The sequence below is a fragment of the Mercurialis annua genome, linkage group LG2 (genome assembly GCF_937616625.2).
Source record: "Mercurialis annua linkage group LG2, ddMerAnnu1.2, whole genome shotgun sequence".
NCBI classification, from domain to species: Eukaryota; Viridiplantae; Streptophyta; class Magnoliopsida; order Malpighiales; family Euphorbiaceae; genus Mercurialis; species Mercurialis annua.
Window position 1 is genome coordinate 56358237 of NC_065571.1, and position 23021 is coordinate 56381257.

General features: G+C 29.8%; 3 protein-coding genes across 4 annotated transcripts; 2 read left to right on the forward strand and 1 right to left on the reverse strand.

Annotated features, from left to right (window-relative positions):
• Positions 1–7232: 7232 nt before the first annotated feature.
• Positions 7233–8440, forward strand: LOC126670384 (mitogen-activated protein kinase kinase 9). Its single transcript, XM_050364097.1, has one exon. It carries the CDS (start codon positions 7295–7297, stop codon positions 8258–8260), a length of 966 nt encoding a protein of 321 aa, XP_050220054.1. The 5' UTR covers positions 7233–7294; the 3' UTR covers positions 8261–8440.
• Positions 8441–10328: 1888 nt separating this feature from the next.
• LOC126666832 (uncharacterized) lies at positions 10329–14369 on the reverse strand. 2 transcript variants are annotated; one of them, XM_050359706.2, is made up of 6 exons: positions 14275–14369; positions 14001–14104; positions 12056–12219; positions 11817–11903; positions 11175–11333; positions 10329–10580 (listed from the first exon to the last, which is right to left on the reverse strand). In XM_050359706.2, coding segments are annotated over exons 1-6 (606 nt in total). In that variant the 5' UTR covers positions 14277–14369; the 3' UTR covers positions 10329–10490. The 2 variants fall into 2 exon arrangements, with proteins under 2 accessions (XP_050215663.1, XP_050215664.1); XM_050359707.2 differs by lacking the exon at positions 14275–14369 and adding an exon at positions 14179–14197.
• A 2381-nt stretch (positions 14370–16750) lies between these two features.
• Positions 16751–21635, forward strand: LOC126669962 (3-dehydroquinate synthase, chloroplastic-like). The gene is made up of 7 exons (XM_050363611.2): positions 16751–17073; positions 17268–17418; positions 18079–18473; positions 19333–19456; positions 20313–20375; positions 21207–21350; positions 21424–21635. The coding sequence occupies exons 1-7, from the start codon at positions 16778–16780 to the stop codon at positions 21565–21567; spliced, it is 1317 nt and encodes a 438-aa protein (XP_050219568.1). The 5' UTR covers positions 16751–16777; the 3' UTR covers positions 21568–21635.
• The last annotated feature ends 1386 nt before the right edge of the window (positions 21636–23021 follow it).

Here is a 23021-nt window from a genome sequence, read left to right on the forward strand (position 1 = left end):
TTCTTTCCCCAAATCAAATTTACCTTAAAAATCCAACCTTGATTCTCCATCAATCTTGCCAAACCCAGCAACAAATTTCACTTGAAAAGAAGATTCCACTTTAAATTCCACATATTAAAGACGTATTTACCCACCATCAATCAGATGTAAATTCAATTCTAATACATAAATTCAACACAGAAATTCAAACATGATTGCTAGAATAAGAACCCCATTTTAGAAATTTAACTACACACCATCAATCAAGAAGAACTCAATACTAAAAATCCCCAAAACATAGCAAAAATCTATCACTTCTCCTCCGCTGCAACTTATCTACCCACGATCATCACAACAACTGAACCCGAACCTGTTTTCACCTCCGTCAAGTCCTTCGCATCCGCCGTCATTGCCGATCTGGGTCCCGATTTTAACTTATTAGGATGCACAGTAGATAGACTTGGATACTTTGTATCCATCACCATCGATTCCTCTGCGGAACTCATGCAAGTGTGGCTTGGATCCAGTGCTGCAGCAGCTGTAGTTGCGGTTAATGAGATTTTTGTTCCGAAATTAGAGGTTAAGGAGTTGGTTCTTGCTGAGAGATTGTGTTGAAGGTGGAGTAATCTGAAATTGGAGGAAGTTGTGTTGAAGGGCGGTAGAGATTAGGCGGAGGCTGTGTTTTAGGGTTAGTTTAGGTTAAGTGGGGCCATTTTAGGTTAATTGAAGTTACTTTAAGAATAATTAAAGTTAATTGGAACCAATGGGAGTTGGTTCAAGTGGTAAGCGGCTTGGTATCGTTTAAGTAAGGTCTCGGGTTCGAGTCCTTGTGAATGCAGAAAATTCCCACTAGAAGACTCACCCACCATGTCAGGTGCGCGACACGGGTCGGATCCGGATTAGTCAGGGTGAAGCCTTGGAAACCGGATGGGCTTACCAAAAAAAAAGTTAATTGGAATTTTTAAGTATTTCAATACGTTAGAGTGATATTTGAGATCCGAAATACATGAGGTGCCAACAAGAGACACGGGCTATACATGAAGGTCATTTTTGTACCTTTTCTCTTTATAAAATATAAAATTTGGAAATTCAACTTTTAAATGACTAGAGAATTGATTTATTGAATGAACATATAAATTATAAAATATTTGTCTATTGTTTTCTTATCTGATTCTTCTATTATCTTTAATAAGTTTATTATAGTATTTATGTCTTTAAATTAAGATTGTTAGATTATGTTAAAAATTTACATTTACTGTCCAAAAACCTAAAAATAAAATGAATATTTTAAAAAAATTATCTTTCGAGAAATATAGTTTTTGAGAAAAAAAATTATGAAGCATTGGAAGTATTGGAAAATGAATCAAGAAAAAGATGACTTAAAAATTACCAAGAAAGGGCCAAGTGAGTTGTTGGCGTGCAAAATGGGCCAATAAACAAAAGTACATAGTGAAGTTGACTTGACACTTAAAAAAAAAAGTGTCACAGAGAGAAAATGAGAAATAGACAAAATTGTATCCATCACAATAAGTGGAATTTTTACAAAAATAACCTATTTAAAAAAAAATGTTAAGACTAATCTAAAATCTAAAAAATAATTATAGAACATTATTTTTTTTATCTAAGAAATTATGTCGCCAGAATCCCGTGGCTGGGCGCTGCCGTCGATGGTGGTCGATAGTCAATCTTATGTAGACTTTAAGTTGATTTAGATAAACTTTATATTGTTTTATCCACTTAGATTAACAGTCTAAAATTTGAGTAGATCTGACCTACATTTTAGATAAATATAAGTAGGTCTTATATTGTTATATTTATTATGTGAGATCAATAATTTAAAATTTAAATAGATTTGACATTGGATTGACTTAGTGGATTTATGTAGATTTATATTAATATTATGTCACCAATTTAAAATTTAGACGGATTTGACATTAACCTCATTTAATTTATAAATATATACTTTTCAGAAAATATATTTTCCGGAAAATTAATTGCTGAGAAAGTAAAAAAACAAATTGATATTAGTTCTAGTGGATATAGATAGATTTATACTGTTACATTCATATCTTATTTTTAAGTCAAATTGATCTAACATGTACTTTAAATAGATTTTATATTAATATTATAATTGCATTTATATATTATATATTATTGTATTGATAGTATTCACATTTAAGTGAATCTTACATGTATTTTATGGTAATTATATTGTTTTAGTGGTACCATATTCAATGTAAGTTGATCTTATGTTGATGAAGATAATGGTACGAGTGTAAAAAATCGAATTAGACTATAAAATCAAATTGAATCAAAATCACAACTACAGTTTAATTATTTAATGAATATAGTTTAGTTCAATTTATAACTGTATACAAATTTGTTGTTTAGCTTTCAGATTTGGACATATTAAAAACTAAAATAATAGAACAATATAATAAGAAAATAAGAGCTAAATTTTTGAAAAGCTGATGTAAATACATACATTTATGCTTATTGTCTAAGGATAATGTTATATAAATTCACTAATTATAGACATCCTATTATAATTTATAAAAATATACCAATTTTAATTTTGTGTCAAATTGGTACATTAGTGTATAATTCAATGTAATTTGATGAGATAACAGTCGAAACATGACTTTCTTCTTGGTGAGAATGAGCATCACCTGAGAAATGGAAATACAATAGGTGAGGACGGGGATGCCATCTCCATTCCCATCCCCGCTTCGATGGGGAATTCCAGTCTCCATTTAATTGATGGAGATGAATCCATCTCCATCCCCATAAAATTCCCCATACTCATTTAATTTGGAAATATGAAGGTTTTATTTTTTAATTTTTTTTTGGTTTTTAGGTTGAAAATTAAAGTGTATTGATTATATTTGGTGTCATTAAAAATTACCCTAATTATTTAAAAATATATATTTTTAAATATAGAAAATATTGTTTTTTTTTAATTTAAAGCATAAAAAATATTAATTTTTTAAGTTTAAAAAAGTTATAACTGAATGCTTAATTTATATGAATATTTATATTTTTTATTTTTTGATTATTATAAAATTATAAATGACATTATACTTTTATTGTAAATTTATACTAATAAAATTTAAATTGAATTAAAATATAAATTATATATGAAAAAATAATAAAAATACATGTATTGTAGCAGATTCTCATTGGATAGAGACTACACTCCTCTCCCCGTGAATGGGGAACTTCTCCATTTTCGTACCTATAGGGGTAATTAACGAAAATTCCCTGTTCAGCAGGGGCAGATCCTCGTGGGAATCGGAAAATTTCCTCCCCATTGCCATCACTCACCTCAGTAAATTATATTGAATTATGAGCTAGTGTTTAATAGTTTGACACAAATTAAAAGTTTGTATATATATTTTGAGACATTTCATGTATTATGATTAAATTGAAAAAACGTGTATAGTTAATGAATTTATATAACATTAACCTTTTTAGCTATTTTTTTAATTATAGTATATCTGTAAAATTATTATATGATTTTTTTAACGTTTAAATTAATTTCAAAATAAAAAATAAATATCTATTTATTCAAAAAAAAATCTAAATTTTTTTAACCGAACGAACTAAATAAAAAATTTCAGTTTGATTTGATGTAATCCGAACGCATAGTTCGTTTCGGTTTGATTTAAAAATTTAACAATTAAAATACTTATGCTCCTTTATATTCTTCTTATAAAATTAAACGTGTTAGCGAGTAATAATATAAAATTATTTTTAGGTTTTTTTTTTCAGAGATAGATTTATTCTAAATTAGTTGTTAGATATTCTAAGTTAAATCTGCCTAAAAATAATCGTGCTGAGATTCGATATCGAGACTTCAGGAATGCAATCGGAGGACCTGACCAACCGGGGCAGGCCTCACTGGCAAAATTATTCTTAAGTTTGATTAATTTTTTTTAGCGTGAAGATGATTTACAAACATAGATATGAACGTCACAATAGCAAACATAATTACGCAATTTATTCAATAAAAAAATTACCTTTCAATCCAAAAATAAACAGAAAATAGTATTATCTACAAAACAAACCCTACAAACTACATGTTGTGCTAAGGTAGGGCTGCCAATATTGATTAATATTTAATTAGGTCTATTCTGCCGGGTGGCTTAAATTGGCAGCATTGTCATCACTATCCAGTCATCTTTATCAATATTTATTTTCAAAATGCAACTCCCACATTTATAAATAAGTACAAAATCATATTATAAATTACTACTATATAGTATATATTAAATACCCACTTGTTGCTCGTCCTCTCTGTTTGAGTTAGTCTGTCTCCATCATTTTTAAATAAAAATATCATTTATATGTACAATCATAATAATTATTGATTTCAAATGTTAATATATCTACGCATAAAAACAATCTTGTTTAAATCAATGCTCGATGACGTCATTATTGTGTAAACATGTACATTTTAATTTTTAAATTTCAATAGTTTGTAAAGTAGTTAAATTAAGGAATTTGTGAATGGAAGAACAGTAAAAGTAATTAAAAATGTATTTTTCTTAGTGTTAACCGGAAGCTAATTAATTTTGATATGTAAAGAAAAGCTAACAAATTGATATATTGTAACTGAGGTTGACTTACTTGACTCGGTAGGCTCTTAAGAATTTTGCAGTTGTGTAAGATTTTTTTACAGTAAGTTTAAACCTAAAAAAAGCAAATTAACATCAAGAGAACGTTAAAAGAGAGATAATAATGATTGTTCACACTAACGCTCAAGTCAGTATAATTGATGAGAAAGAAAATATAAAATGAAAGTGTAAAAGAATATACTTAGAAGGCCTAATGTCTTAAAACCCCCCGACTTTTTAGCCCCTTTTCAATCATACCCTGACGTTGAAAATTTGTCAATTTTACCCTATTTTGCATTTTTGTGTTTCAATTGTACCCTGAAAAATTAAATTAACGTCTTTTGCGTTTGGAAATTTGTTTAAAACATTTTCCATGTCTCGCATATATTGATTGTATATTTTTAAAATTTATTTAAATTTAGTTAAATTAATTAAGAATTTAAATTAGTGTTAATTTGATTATGATTTTTAGTTAGTTTTTAAAAATAAAGGACTTATTTGTACTTTTTTGAATAAAAAAGAATTTAATTTCATGTTTAGACTTAATTAATTGAATGATTTCATCATTTAAGTAAAAAAATTAACAAAAATTAAAATATTGGGGTACAATTGAAAACGGAAAATTCAAAAGTGGGTAAAATTGACAAATTTTCAACGTCGGGGTGGAATTGAAAAAAAGTTTAAAGGTGAGGGGTTTTTGAGTGATTAGGCCTACTTAGAATTAGTCCATGTAGAAATAAATAAGGAAGTTGAGCGATCTGTAAGATTCTTCTCACTTTTTTTATATCACTGTTAAATTGTATGTATTTATTATGCTTAGAAAAATAAATTAAATATGTCGAGTGCCAAAAACTCTTACTTTTTTTACAATGTATTTATGGTTTCAGTTTTTATATTTCGACTAAAACTGTAGTGAACTGATTGTGAGGCTCGATGTCCGGCTTGATAAGAGTTTAGTACGTGTTTGTTTGTATCTTAAATGAACCGGGTCGAACTTGATTCGACGTTCACTTATTTAAACAAAATAAATGTGAACTTAACAGTGTTTGACTCGTTACATTCATGAACAACTCGTATATGAGCCCATTTAACTGTTTGTAAATGGGCGCGTATATGAGCTCGCTCTATTATTCGTGAACATACTCGTATACCATCTCGATTAGGAGTTCATGAACTTATTTGTATGTGAGCTTGATAAAAAAACTCGTGAATGGACTCGTATACGAGTTTGATAAAAAAAATTCACAAACTAACTTGTGTTTAAATAAAATATAAATGTTCTTTAATTTGATAAAATTGCATTATTTAAGTAAAAGTAGGTAGTTTTGCTAAAAGGTAAAATGAGTTATATGAAAACTCTAACAATTATATATCTTTTACTCCTATAATTTTATAAATCTCTAACCCTAGTAGTATATTAAGTTCAGTTCGTGTTTAACTTGTTTAGCTGTTAAACAAATTGAGTTCATGTTCGTTCGTTTAACAATAAAACGAGCTTTTTCAGGAGCTGAATACTAACCGTAAATGAACATTATAAATTTTAAATGAAGTAGATATGAACATTTCGTTCAAAGCTCGAAGATATATTAACCGAACATACACATCTCATTTACGTAGCAAGTTGAACATAAACGCTTTAAAATCCGACTCGATTCGATACATTTAATACCCTATTTCCAACGGATAGATAGAATCAAGACTAAAAGACTACAATAGGTCGAGTGACGTGTTGTTCCTACCATGAGTGAAATTAAAATTTTTTTAAAAAATGAAAGCAATAGGATCACATGATGATAATAATGTAGGATAATTTCCCGGAGATTCCTATATGAACCTCATGTCAAATTAACCACATCCTCATAGACACAAATGTGTGAAGGTTAAATGAACCTCTTTTGCCTTTGGACCCTACGCCCGCCCCACTTTTGTTTCCTTCCTTCCACCATTCTTCCTTGCGCTCCACGTGCTTTCCTTTTCTACTCTTTTTCTTTCTAATTTAACTAAGTGACAAAATAAATACTTAGATTTTTTTATTACCATTATATTTTTTTCAAATTCATCTACCTTGTTTATTAAAATTAAATTTCTACATTTTTAATTTTATGTACACTAAATTAATCTTACAATGTCTCTAAAAAAAACAATTAATTTTACAATGTATACTTCTTGGATTAATGTGAATATAATAAATAGTTAATTTTTTATTTATTTTGAGACAGGCTATATCAACATAAATATGAAAGTTGGAGCCATTCGTTTCTCTTTTCTCCGAGCATTTGATCTTTCTAGTACTGCGGTTGGGGATTCCCGTCTTTTTTCTTTTCGTAAAATATAACCTGCTATTTATAAAATTAAAAATTCAATAATTCAAATTATATAAATTATAATGGAGCACCTCAATTCAAAAAATATATTAGTTTTGTCTATATTTATTTGTAATATAATTTTTATTTGATTTTTTAATACAGCTTTTTATGAGTAAAAAGATTGTTATAACAAGAAATAGAAAAATAATATTAGTATTTTGTTTATTAATTTTTTTAAAATATTATAAATTTTAACAATGAGGCAAATCTCCTCCAAGTGAATCATCTCCCACGTGCTTTCGTTTTCTACTTAACATTATATAATCACTAATCTAAACTTCTCTTCCTTTCCAGAACCTCCTTATTCTCTCATCTAATCCCTCCCTCCGTCTCATGGCCGTCGTCCGCGAGCGCCGCCACCTTAATCTCCGCCTCCCCTTACCCGAACCATCCGAGCGCCGCCCCCGTTTCGCTTTACCAATCCCTCCCAGCTCCACCACCGCTGCCACAAACACCTCCACCGCAAACATATCCTCCAACGACCTCGAAAGACTCCACGTCTTAGGCCACGGCAACGGCGGAACCGTATACAAAGTCCGTCACAGGAAAACCTCCCAAGTTTACGCACTGAAAGTAGTCCACGCCGACATCGACGACGCCATCATCCGCCGCCAAGTCTTCCGCGAAATGGAAATCCTCCGCCGGACTGACTCACCGTACATTGTCCACTGCCACGGTATTTACGAAAAGCCCTCTGGCGACATAGCGATTCTAATGGAGCATATGAACTCGGGTACGCTCGACTCAGTTTTGCAAAAAGAGGGCACGTTCAGTGAGTCAAAACTCAGTCATATAGCTCGGCAAGTACTCAACGGGTTAAATTACCTTCACACCCATAAAATTATCCACCGTGACATAAAACCCTCGAACTTATTAGTAAACAAGACGATGGATGTAAAAATTAGTGACTTCGGGGTCAGTAAAATTATGTGTAGAACTTTAGATGCTTGTAATTCTTACGTGGGCACGTGTGCTTACATGAGTCCGGAGCGGTTCGACCCGGATACTTACGGCGGTAATTATAACGGTTATGCGGCGGATATATGGAGCTTGGGCCTTACTTTGTTGGAGCTTTATTTGGGTCATTTCCCGTTTCTGACGCCGGGTCAACGACCCGATTGGGCTACTCTTATGTGTGCTATATGCTTTGGTGACCCGCCTAGCTCGCCGGAGGATGCGTCGGAGGAGTTTAGGAGCTTTGTGGAGTGTTGCTTGCAGAAGGAGTCGAGTAAACGGTGGACGGCGGCGCAGCTGTTGTCGCATCCTTTTGTATGTAAGATCCGAGATCCGATTGAATGAAACCGGAGAATTGACCCGAATACTGAAATTTGGTTTCGGGTCTTTGGTCTGAGTTTTTGTATATATTGCGGCCGGAGTCGGAGAAGTTTTAATTTTAGTTTTTTTTATTATTTCTTTGTATATTCTGGTAGCTGGTGAATCTGCTCTTAAAAAATAGAGAAAAGTCAGATTTTCTATTCAGATTGAGTACATAATTTTTTTTCTGTTAATTTTTGATTAAAACTGTTATAGTTTAGCATTAGATGTGCTTCACTAAATTAAAAGAAGCCTGATTTTGTTAGAAAAATATGAAATTAATTTTGAAAATTAACTTATTGAAATATTTATTAATCAAAGATAATTTTGATTATATAAAAATATTAAATGATAGGAAACATCATTTTAAATATAAAGTAAAAGATTACGTAAATAGAGAAATCATAGTAATAAAAAATTTAGTGAGGCAAATTATAGCTGTTTCCTGACATCGTTTCTTGTAAAATACTGTCGTTTTGTACACATTTTATACCTTTATATTCGGTAAAAACGACGATACGCTACAAAACGCTAAACAATTAAAAAGTTGTGATGTGGGATGTAAATTTTAAAAATGGAATTAGATCGCTCAAAAAATAGAATATTGGAAATTAATATGCAAACAAACTAAAAAATAAAGGGAATACATATTTTTTTTTTTGATAATTAGAAAGGGGAACGTTTGTGGAAAAATTCAAATTTAAGATTTTAAATTCTTAATAGTTTGTTGTTCATTATTATACCATTTGAGCTGTATTTTGTTGGTATAAAGATTAAATTTAAAGATTAAATAAAAACAGAATAAGGTTACAGGTGTTGAATATATTTATTTTAGAAAGATTTTGAAGATCATCTAAACCAACCTAAGGATCACGTTTCAATTTTTTTGGATCTAATTAGATTTTTCAAATAAACGTGGCGTGTGTAGCCAATGGTGTAGTGGAAGTATTTATTTAAAATAGTTTGATTAGCTGAAATGATAGGGTTGGGGATTGCAAGTTGCTAAAATTAATAAAATTTCACGTCATTTTCTTTTGTGCCAACTAAAAGACATTTCAAGTTGCATCATAAGCTGATATGATTCATTATTAGTTCAGCTGCCAAGTTGTTTCCTTTTAGTGCAAAACCAGCTACTGATAGAAACATATAGTACTAATTTTTATAATTTTATTAAAATATGCACTACTAATTAAAGAACTGGATCGGACCTGCCGGTTGAACATACTAACGGCTAAATGTTCATTTCAAAAAATATTAAAAATCAAAATTTTGGTTCGGTTGGATATAAAATATTGTATGCATCCAAGATAAGGAGTGAGGTATATGTCAATCGGTATAATAAACGAATGTCTCTTAGTACAGCTAAATGACGACTCCATTCCAAACCGGTCACTAAATTGCCTACGTCTAAACGAACAAACAGGTTCGTACTGTGCATCGGTTTCATGGGAAATTCTAAATCTAACACAATTTTCTTTCTTGTCATCATTATCTCATTCTTCTCATTTCTCTGACACTTCATTAGATAGGTCCAAAAAAATTTCATGAACCAGGTCTAGGTAAGAATTTCCCCGGTTTCATGTAGTATTTCTATTAACTCATTTAGTCAAAATAATATTTCTACAAATATTTCAAAAAAAGATTGGATAGTTTTCTTCCCTTCAAATTATGGCATTATTATCCCCCTACAGTATCAACAACAATTTTTTTTACTAAAGATCTAAAATTGCCAAAATGTAATTAGCTCAAAAAGATGGCTAGCATCCAAAACAGGCCCAAGAAAAGCTTAACAGTGCTTTAAAGTTCAAACCGGATAGGGGTCAGACCAGTTCAACCTACTGATCCGACCAGCCTGTTGAAAATACATTTCCTTTTAATTTTTTGGTATGTTTAATTTTTAAATAAGATTAAACCGGTTTGATAGGTCTAAATCTTAGTCAGACCGGTCAAAACTTATCAAATACAGTCTAACCAAAATTATTTTCTCTTTCGGAATAGACCATCTTCCAATTCCTGATTGAATTAATCTGTCCGGTCTGATTTAAAAGACGGGGGATTAAAGAAACTCCATTACTGTATTTACTGTTTTAGTACATTCCATATTCAAGTGAGTGTAGGTGAAGTAAAACTTAAATACTTTACAATACTTTTCTAATAGTTGTGAAGACTATATAATTGTTCAAATATACTTCAATTCAATAAATCTTCTCACAGCTTATTTGGCGTCTCTTTCGAGTCTCTTTTCTTCTTCAACTTGTTCGAGTAGTACCGCTAAATCTGCTTCTGTTAAGCTATCTAGCCGCTTCTGTAAAATAAAATCAACGCCACATTCACATGTTAAGAAGGAAATATAACAACAAAGAATAACCACAACATAGAATCAATTTCTAAAATTGACATAGATCATTAAATTCTTCACTATGGTTGGACTGTTTCAGCGAAAATAAAATCGGGAGTTGCAATGTCCAACTAATCTAAAGGGAGCTTTAATGCTCATGAAAAGAAAAACCGTCTATCATGACAAAATTTATGTTAAAATAGAGACAAATGCAAAATTTACATTGAACTCGTATAATTCATTTATCAATGAGTGTAGTTGTGTTTGGTTTGCTTAGAAATTTATCTAGCAATTCAGTTTTTCATGTTTTGAAGATTTGATCGATATTTATGTCAAATGAATTACTAAATTAATACATTGCAAATGAAATGAATTCTAGAGTAGAATTGAACCAATGGAAGTGTAAAATAAAAACTATATCTATAACATGATACACCTCTTAAGATGGCGGAAAAAATAGACCAAAGGGTATTGTTGTTGCAGTAAACAATGAGATAACAATTATTGATTTTTCTAGGAATGAGAAGACTGATTTAAATAGATAAAAAGGAATAAGTTTACCTCCATGACTTTGTATTCGTAGTCACGCAATTGTTGAGCGTATGTCATTTCTTTGTTTGAGACCCTAAAGATGTATGTAGATATCCATCCAACTGTTAATCCTAAAACCAACACTAACTGAACAACATTCCCTGCTTGTAAAGGATCAACTCCGACAAACTGCAAAACACCAAACATGAACAACAACGATACAATGAGTATTTGAAGATGATTTTAATAGCACTAAAATGTGCTTGAAAATAATTTATACACTAAATGTAAGGGATAACTACATTTATTATCCTGACGTTAGGTTAAAATTACTATTTTCCCTGCATTTGAAAAATCACAATTTTTTCATGATATTTAGGTGGTGTTAGATAACTAAAACCCCCTTGCAGTTAAATGGAATTAACATGTCAAGAGAAAACAATAGTTTTTTAAAATAAAAGGGAAAACAGTAATTTTGACCTAATTTCGAAGGTGGTAGTAATTATCCCTAAATGTAATTCACTTAAGTTAATAATGTAAGGTGGGATACAATGATTATTTTGCAATTTCAACATTTCATAGTGCATTAATTCACATGTAAGGTAAACAAAAAAAAAATCTATAGATACATAATTATGAAATGGAAGTTGGAACGATTGTATGATAGGATACCTCGAGTCCATATTTCAAGCCATAGCCGAGAAGAGTAACTCCAACTCCAATCAATATAACATCTTTCCTAGTGTATCCAAAAGGTGTCTGCCAAAGGAACAGATAAAAATTAATAGAAAAATAAATCAATAGAACTAGAACGCAAGTGTTTACGAAAATTCTTAATAGTTGTAAGAGGAAAAAAAATTAGAAGACAAGTGACAAAAGAGCTTAATTTGAAACTAGCTACTCATACATGCCTTGCCTTGATTAGAAGAATCATCTTCACTACTATTCGAGTCTGAGGAGCTGCTGTTTTTAGGGGTAATGAATTTTATCTTCTGCGAAATCATGCTGCTGGATGATGCATTTCCTGGAAACGAGAAAATATTCTTTCTGTACAAGCTTCGTGAGACTAATCTTCCTGATAATTCATTGAGAGCAAAACCAAAGGAAAAAATCGTCAAACACTTTATATGACAATAATATTGAAAGCCGTGAAACGAAAGAACTTATTACATTTACTTCCAAATGCTAACCTATTGTCAACAACAAAAAGCAAATGCCAAATTTGCATATTAAAGTAAATTTCACAAATTTAGCCCAAAACATTTGCATCGTGAAAAGCTAAACAGTCTAAAACAAAAGATGCATCTCCATTTGTAAATTGCACGCCACATATATAGACCAATCTCACAAATTTAGCCCAAACATTTGCATCATGAAAAGCTAAACAGTCTAAAACAGAAGATGCATTTCCAGTTGTAAATTGCATGCCACATATATACCAAGAACTTGGAAGGTAAATAGAGATTGTCATGAATATAAATACTCATATATTAAAACAAGAAATTATAACATACATGTTGAATCTAAAGCACATTTGATAGATGATTGAGCAAGTAAATTTAATTTGGGAATGCGACAAAGACGACCATAAAAGAAAATGAAAGAATCGTGAATAATGGTAAGAACTGAGAAGCCTGAACAAATAGAACAAAACTTGAAAAGACAAAGAATACATTGAATTCCAAAATGTAAACTGAAACATTGTTATACAATAATAGTGGAACAAGAAAAAGTTAATGGTGTAATAAGTGTTGAGCTAACGCCATAAAATTCCATTCGGCAGCAAAGACAAAAGTCCAAATGCATCATAATATTGTTGTAGAAACTAACTGATTTACTACAGAAAAAGATGCCCATGGTATTTAAGAGAAGAAAATAATAAGAATTTAACTTGTTCAAACCATAGACCAAAGTTCAATTTAAAAATACATGCCTAAGTTTTACTTTTCATTTTAAACTGATTTCATGAGTTTATATCTGTACTTATTGGAATCATGAGGTAGAATGATTTAAAAACAATTCGGCAAGCTAAAAGAATTTGTCCACTAAAAGACGACATTCAACCCTCAGAATTTTTCGGAAATCATCCTACATGCAGAAAAACCAACAACTAATGCTAGATGAAAGAATTAGAATTACACACACTTGCACAGTAAAATATACTGATTAGGATTAGAACTGTGTCGAGCAACCAAACCTCATGAATTAGTTAAAAGAATAAGGTTGCTTCATTAACATTTCATTATTCAGTTTTAGACATCTGAAAAGGTACTACTATGGCAATGTAAACGAGTGACTTGTCAAGCTTCCCTGCCACAGTAACATGATAACAGAGTAGCAGATTCACTTTTAAGGATGCTGATAAACTTCTACAATTCAAATAGAGGATGCATAATTGACCCGTAATTAAAGCAAACTACAAACAATTTTGAAATTAAATAAGTTGAGCAAGATGCGTTTAAGATCAAGTGTCTTGTGAAATCAAACTCATAACCAACGAGCTACAACTCAAATAGTATAAGCTTTGGGCATCAAACTGCAAAGGTCGGCCGACCCTCTTCGCCCCCCCCCCCCCCCCGTTCCGCCACCGATTTTATAATTCATCTTCATAGGCAATCAATCAAGACAGGCTTTTATTTTTATTTTTCTGAATTTATGCATCAATCACAAACTATATTTCTTCAACTAAAAAAACATGGAATTCAGATTGTAATTAAGCATTATTCATCTAAAATCATGACTCTAATCTAAAATTGAAATAGTAAAATCAGTTCATTCACTTCAAACTCATCACCCAAATAATCTAAGATTAAAGTAAAGTATTTCTCATGAAATTAAAGATAAAAAAACACTAACCTCCATTGTCCAATAATGGAAGAGATGATATAGCAGCCTTAGAAAAACCTCTATTTTGGCATAAAATGTTACAATTTAAATTTCCATTCAAAACAGAAGTCATCCTGCACAAAATTATGTTCAATTTAGTACTAAAAAATTGATAAAATTAAAGGATGAAAAAAGGCAGTATTCATACATGACAAATTATAATCCAATAGCAAATTAATTTATACTTAGGGCATTAATTTTCAATATGAAGATGAAGAAAATAAAGCAAAGAAACTGGACTTACATGGATAAGCAAGAAGAAGTGGCGGGTGGCTGATACTCCCGCTCACTTCATCTTGTGGTTAATAGAAGGGAAAAGATACAAATAGACCCCTCATGTTTATATTGAGAGCACATTACATATGATATGTAAGTGGAGCAAAATATACTTAATGACAAATAAGTGGAGCAAAATTGCACTTTTACATATTAAATTAGACTGTTTGTCTGTTTAGTTCAGTTGTTTCTAATAACGGGTAGTTGTTAACTATTATCGATAGCTGTTAGCTGGTTGCCGATAGACTACACGTGTTTGGTGAAATTTAATTACTTGTTTATGTATGTAAAATGACCTTAAAGAGTATAATTTTCTTTCATTAAATTATAAATAGATTATAGTATATTATATTTAAGATTTAAACGGACAACTAACACATATATTAATTTTATGAGTAATCAATCATGAACTTGTTGATTATGGACAATTAGTTCATCTTGACAATTTACTCCCTCAACTTGTAAGCTTTTTTCTGTCAAAGATGATAATCGACTCTTTAGAGTCTCAATTATTAGTTGTTAGCTACAAAGGCGTGGTTCGAATCCACAACCTTCTAATACACTTAAAGATGTTTTAGCCATTCAAAGGACCATGTTAGTAATTTTGTAAGTTAATTGTCTTTTAAACTGGCAATTTGCCAGCTCAACTTGTAAGCTATGCAAGAATGTGTCTAATTGCTCATAATCAATAAGTTCGTGACTAATTTGACGACAAAGTTAGTTTATGTGTTAATTATCCACTGCTTACAAGTTGAGGAGGCAAAATTGCTGCTTAAGTCTTATATTTAATAAAACAATTAATTTTTTTATAAGAAGTAATATTTAATTTAAATTTATTTATATATATATATTTATTTATCTATCTTTTGATAAATTAATGATTTAATTAAGAAATTATTAACTACTCTAATATAAATAAAATAGTTTTATGTAATTTAAATAATCATAGTATTTAAAAATAATTTTAATAATTTTATATATTATTAATAATACTCCTTTCGTCCTACAAAAATAGATCACCTTTATATTTTTGATATTCTAAATTATAGGTCATCTTCTATATTTGGTAAGTAACTTAAAAACTCAAAGTCTTATACTCCCTCTGTCCCAAATTAATAGGCACTATTTTGAAATTTTTTGTCCCAAATTATAGGCAGTAATTTATTATTTGAATGCTTGAATTACATATATATCCTCATTAATTATAATATATTACATCAAAAAGAGAGCAAAATCCACTAAAAATAAAGTCAACACTGCATTAAATAAGGGCAAGTGTGATATGTTTTTATAGAATTACTCATTTTGCATAAATTTATTAAATTTTTTAATATTTGTGTTTGTCCTAAACTGCCTATCAATTTGGGACGGAGGAAGTAATAAATATGTTTAGTTATCCTCATATGAATTAATGACTTTATGTTCCAATACAAGACTCAACAATAAACAAATTAGTCATTGAAACACTACTTATATATCTAAAAACTATTAAAGGGTAAAATTGGAAAGCTGAATAAAAAATTTATTTTAACAAACTTAACTATATATATTTTTCAAAAATATTGTGTTTGTCCAAATGACCTATATTTATGGGACGGAAGGAGTATATATATTTTAGTAGGAAAAATTTTGTTTAAATATATTAAAAATATTAAAACAGTTTCAGCTGTTCGGAAAAAAATCCAAATTTTTTTTTCAACAACAGTTGTTGGAGGTTTAAAAAGTTCCGAAAAAATTATAAAAAAAAAATCACCATGCGCTTAAATGTAGCTTTTCAAAAAGTTAAAAACTCTACTGAAAAATTGAACGAAATGTCCTCATAGTTTAATTAAGTTTTAAATTATCTGTTTTGAACAAATTTATTAAACTCTATTTGAATGTTAAATAATATATTTTGAACATATTTATGAAACTGTGTACTTCATTTTCTAACTATTTCTAATATTTTTATGTTCTTTGTACTTCATTTTATATATCATCAAAATTAAATCTATGTAGTTTAATAAGTTGATTCAAAAATATGTGTTTCTTTATTGTTATTAAAATTAAATCCTCAAATAATTTATTTGAGTTTTTCTAAATTCATATATATATATATATATATATATATATATATATATATATATTAACATAAAATTAAAAATAATGTAGAAATGATTAAAGATAAAATTAAATTATATTGAGAAATAAATTACTAACAGCCAATAATGAATCACCGAATCACCAATTCACTAATATATATGTTTCTTCAACAAGTGAATAAACAAAAAAGTTTACATTATTTGGAATAAAATATGCATGGTCATTGTAACTTGTAATTGGCATAGACATGATCGTCAATCTTTATCAATATATATCACAACTTTTTCAACAATATACATCCTGAAGAATTTAATCATAGTTTAATCCATCTTTATCAAACCTATAAAGTTTTAATTCCTTGATCTCTCCATCAAACCTAATATAATTCCATGGCTTCCAATATTGCCAACACAGCATCCCTCTCTATCTTCATTAACTCTTCAAATTTAAAGTCTAAAAAAGATTGGAGCCATTTGTATCTAGGCTTTAAAAACTCAAAACAATTTGCATCTCTCCGTTCCAAAAAACCAACAATATTTGCCAGTTCTGCTCAGTTTATAGTTGATCGGTCTCCCGTAAAAGCGAGATCTGGAGCACCACTCGTCGTTGAAGTTGACTTGGGTGCTCGGAGTTACCCCGTTTACATTGGATCCGGACTACTTGATCAACCCGAGTTGCTTCAAAGGTACCGATGCTTGATTTTGGTTGGGTATTAAACTGCGAGTTAATTACTGAACTTTTAATTCGTTATAAAATGAATACCGTACTTATTTTTTTTTCTTTTTTGTTGTCGAAGTTATCATTTTTTTTTCACCGGGAAGTCATTGTTTAATTAGTTTCAAGTATAAAAGAGTTGATTTTCAGTATTTTTCTTGATAGACATGTGCATGGAAATAGAGTGCTGGTGGTGACCAATGACACAGTAGAACCATTGTTTCTTGCTAAAGTGATACATGCATTAACCAGAGACAACTCAGATATTTCCGTTGAGAGTATGGTTTTGCCTGACGGGGAGAAATATAAGAGCACAGTAGGTATTCGGACGGGTTAAATATTTTTGAGATCACCGAATTATGATTTGTTTACAAAACGATTACCGAACTATAAAAAATTCATAAAATGATCATCGAACTATAATTTTTTACAAAACGATTACCGAACTATAAAATTTTATAAAATAGTTACCAAACTATTGTAAATTTACAAAAAGACTACCACTTGATGATGTGTACAAGGAAAACATGTATAATAAAATAATCTTTTTGAAATTTTTTATAGTTTGTTAACCGTTTTATGAAAAAACTATAGTTCGGTAACCAGAGGCTGAGCCAAAATTGCGTTTTAGTGTGGGCCAAATTATATAAATCTACATTTAGTAATTATATTTTAAAATTAAAAAATTTGAAAGGATTTTTTGAATAAAATAAAAGCTGAAGGGGGCCATCCATATAAAAATCCAAAGTTGATGGTGTAATTTATGGTAAAAACAGAAATATTGAAGCACTTTTTTGTTGATAATGAAAATTTGGGAGGGGCCAGGGCCCCCTGTCAGTAACCATTTTGTAATTCTTTATAGTTCGGTAACCTTTTTATACGAAAGTCATAGTTTGGTAAACTCAAAAATATGTAACCTGGACAGTTTTTGTATAATTATTAACGTTATTGTTGTATCTGAGATTTGCTGCAACAGGAGCATCTGATGAAAATATTCGACAAAGCAATAGAATCAAAACTGGACAGAACCTGTACATTTGTTGCCCTTGGAGGTGGTGTTATTGGTGATATGTGTGGATTTGCAGCTGCTTCGTTTCTTCGCGGCGTCGGTTTCATTCAGATTCCGACGACTCTGATGTCACAGGTGGATTCTTCTGTCGGAGGGAAAACTGGGATAAATCACAGGCTTGGAAAGAATCTGATCGGAGCAATTTATCAGCCTCAGTCTGTACTCATAGACACAGACACTTTAAGAACACTGCCTGATAGGGAATTGGCGTCAGGTTTTGCAGAGATTATAAAATTGGGCTTGATTAGAGATGCTGAATTTTTCGAGTGGCTGGAGAAGAATATGCAATTACTCGTCGCCAGGTTTTATACATTTCTGATCATCGATAACCATCTTATAATTAATGTTTTCTTTATTGTAAGAACGTCAGGAATTATAAAATTGTGATCGAATTTTAGAAAATAAAAACAATTTTACTAAACTATTATTTTATGTTAAGAAGATTTTTTTATCAATGAAGAAAAACTTTTCAAGTCGATTTTTGGTTGATTTTATATGTATATATAAAATATAAGGTATTAGTCATAAACAATTAAAAATTGATCATCACACTTTATAATAAAATATGTTTCAATTTTTGGAATTTATTGGCAAATTCTTTTGATTTCATTAGAGTTTAAAATTATGATAATCAATTTTTCAAATTATAATATAAAATCATAAATTAATTTCGTTAATAAATTCAAGGCCTAATGTCTTAAAAAACCCTGACCTTTCATCCCCTTCTCAATCCTACCCTAACGTTGTAAATCAGTCAATTTTATCTTATTTTGCATTTTTTCATTTCAATTGTACCCTAAAGCATAAAATTGATTTTTTTTATTTGACAAAAATTCTCTAAATTGATTCTTTTTGCATTAAATTAACTTTTTACATTAAAATGACCATTTTTAAACAACTTTGTTTGAATTTTTTTGTCAAATAAATAAAGGTCAATTTTTTGTTTCAGGGTACAATTGAAATGAAAAAATGCAAAATGAGATAAAATTGACAAATTTTCAAACGTCATGGTAGGATTGAAAAGGGGATGAAAGGTCGAGGTTTTTTAAGATATTAAACCTAATTTCAACATAAAATTTAAGGAATTTTAAAAGAATTTTAAAAGAAAATATAAAATTCATTTTAACCAAATAAAGGTGGTGTTTGCATATTATTTGGCAGGGATCCAAGGGCGATGGTATACGCCATAAAGCGATCTTGTGAAATTAAGGCTGAGATTGTATCCCTAGATGAAATGGAAATAGGGCTCAGGGCAATTTTAAACTTAGGTCACACGTTTGGCCATGTAAGTGTCTATTCGATTTATAGATTTTTTTTTATTAATTTAGAGGGGAGCGTTTGTGAGAAGAATTAATTACCAATGACCAAACAATTAAATGTTCAACGTTAATTATATCATTTGAATTATAAATCATTGGTTAGATTCATAAAATTTATATGAATGAACTGTTAAGAGTCAATTATTTAAAGAGATTAATTAATCAGGTTATTAAAACTTTTAATTAATACTGAAAAGGGAAAAGGGCCATTTATGTCCTTAACGTTTGCCTATAAGATCAAGCAAGCCCTCAACGTCCGGAAAGGTTCAAATATGCCCCCAACATCTTGAAAAATGAACAATCAAGCCCTCCAATTTTGACAATCAGGCCCCCATCGTTTCATTTATAAGTCAAAATGGGGGCCTGGTTGTTCACTTTTTAAGACGCTGGGGGCGTATTTGAACCTTTCTAAACGTTGAAGGCTTGCTTGATCCTTGAGGCAAACGTTAGGGGCATAAATGACCTTTTTCCCTACTGAAAATGATAACTCTATCGCTATCATTTTATGAATATCTTAAATTTTCAATAATTTATTTAAATATATATATATATATATATGATTCTTTTAAGAAATTTTTTCGTCGTTTGTTCCATATTTTTAATAATTGACTTCCTATTGTAAATATCTTTCTAAAAAATATTAAATGATTTAATATAGCATGTATATGGTCTTTATGCAAAATTTAACTTATTAACTATGGTATACTATTTAGAAATTTATATAAAATCATTAAAATCTACATTTATATGAAATTATTTGTGTCATTATAAATACACTAACGATTGGATTACAATTTTTTTCGTGTGTCATCTCTTTTTCAGGCAATAGAAACTAGTGTTGGATACGGGCGGTGGCTCCATGGAGAAGCTGTGGCAGTTGGAACGGTATTGCATGTCCTTATAGATGCATGTTTTTTGGGATTTTGACAAAATAAATCATAACATTTTTTTTTTCTTAATGACTTAAGTATAACGTTTAAAATGTTATAAAACAAATCCTAATTTTCTCAATTTTTATATTTTATAGTCTCATCCCGAATTCGGCAATTTTGTCATCTTTTTTAGGTTATAGAGTCGAAAAATGTGAAATGTTGGGCTTTTATTTGTAAAATTTTAAAATGTTGGGATTTAATATGCCAACAACATGGCTTTCATATATGCAAATGATAGTCAAAAAACGGTTTGGGCTATACAAAATGCAAAAATTAAAAATATTAGAATTTATTTCGTAACGTTCTAAACGTTAGGCTTCAATCGTCAAAAAATTATTTTTATTAGTATATGAATTAAGTAAAAATGCAAGAATGGTAAGAACGAACTAAACAAAAATAGACAAAATTATAAAACTTGTATATTAAACCCCATGTTATTACTTACACTTAAGTGGTGTTTGGATCAAGATTAAAAATTGGAACCGGAATAGGAATGTGAATGAGAAGTAATGTGAATATGAATACAAAACTTATTATTTCTATAAGTATTAGTTTTAAAATTATTTCTTATTGGCACAATTTCACATTTATAGAAACAACTTATATAAGAAAATAATTAAATTACAATCATTTTACGCTAATGTTCGGAAATACGAGCAGTGCGATAATTTTGATAACCGTCGCATCAAATTTAAATTTTTTTGAAGTCATTATTTATAAAATAAGAGATCGATACAAAAAAGATGTAAAATTGAAAAATTTGATGTATCATGATATTGCTCAGATGATAGCAGTTGACATGTCATACCGCCTCGGTTGGATCGACGATTCTATTGTAAAGCGTGTCGGCAACATTCTACGGCAAGCTACGTTACCCATTGTCCCATCGGAAACCATGACCGTAGATATGTTCAAGTCTGCAATGGCGGTAAGAAATTAAGCTACGACCTACATTGCTAAGAAATTAAGCTTCGGTCTCATCTTTATATATGTTGTTGCAGTTTGATAAGAAGGTAGCAGATGGATTGCAAAGGCTTATCCTATTGAAAGGTCCTCTTGGTAATTGTATATTCACCGGTGATTATGATAGAAAGGCCCTCGACGATACACTTGCTGTATTTACCAAATCTTCGATAAATATTTAAAATGCTCTCATCTCATTTTTCAATTGTAACTTGAGAATTACCAATGAGTTATAGTTTAGCTGGTATAAGCGTGGAACAACAAACTGCTAGATAGTGTATTTAGATTTTTCCACAAATGATTTCCTCTCCCTAATTATAAAAAAAAAAACTTCAAAATTACATGGATCCTTAACTATCCTTATTTATTAAGCATTCTTCAAATAATTAGTCCTTGCTGTGTTTTTTTCAGGAAGAATTTGTATAAGAACTTTCATCTGGTCAAATTAGAATTAACCACAACAATTAAGAATACGTTTATATTGACCTGATATACACTACAAAAAATACTAGAATTCGCAGCAACATTTTTGCTGCTAATAGTAGTGTTAAAATTGTTACTGTTAACATATAGCAACAAAAAAAATTATGGCATGTTGCTGCTAATAAAACGTTGTCTTAAGTAATTGGTAACAAATTTTACTGTAAAATGCTGCTATAATTTAACTAATGGCAGCAACTTTTCAAATTAATGCTGCAAAATATTTTTTAGCAGCAAAAAAAATTAGCTGCAAAAGAATTTGTTGCCAAATAAAGAATTTTTTGTAGTGATATATAAAACGGAATGCTTGAGTAATAACATGCATAATATTATTTATAGATTGCCTAATAAAACTAAAAGTCAAGTTACATTAGCGTTTAATAAAATTAATGCAATCAAGCTCTTTTTAACTTCCATTAAAAAAAGTCATCAAAAAAAAAACTTCCATTAAAGAATCGTATTCAAACCCAAAAAAAAAAAAACTTCCATTAAAGAAGATGGTGGAAATCAGAGAATCAAGAAACCAAAATTATATTGATGAATTTTGTGATTACAAAATCTAACTAACAAAATGAATAAAGATCAGTTTATATAGACTAACAAAAACGAAACCGTTTCTCTACATGAAACATGTTGAGAGTTGTTGCTTAGATGAATAAAGATCAGTTTATTTAGCACACAATTCTTAATCAAAGCATTAAAGAAAATAAAATATTGAAAAAAGCTAAAGGTATCTCTCACCAAAATAACACCTTTGTTGCTGGAGTATTGAAGTTTGTTTAATATTGAAAATTATATTTTATATATGGAGCTAATTCAATTTTTATTATGATTAAAAGGAAAAATAACGGTACATATATACTAAAGAAAAGAATAGAGAATAAGATTGAAATTGAGATTAACTACATAAAATAATAGTCATGGTAGGTAAAACATACTACAAATAGAGTTTTAGAGAAGAGGTGCAAAAAGATTTATTTGAAGAAAAAAGGTAAAAGGTATAAAAAAAACTCGTAATTTTAATAAAAGTACAACTCATTTTTTTTATTTTTTTTGATGTAATTAAACACTCTTTATTTTCAAATAGAACAAATAACCCATTTCATCCAGCATTATTAGAAACGCTCGTCAATGGTTAACATGTCTCTCATAATCA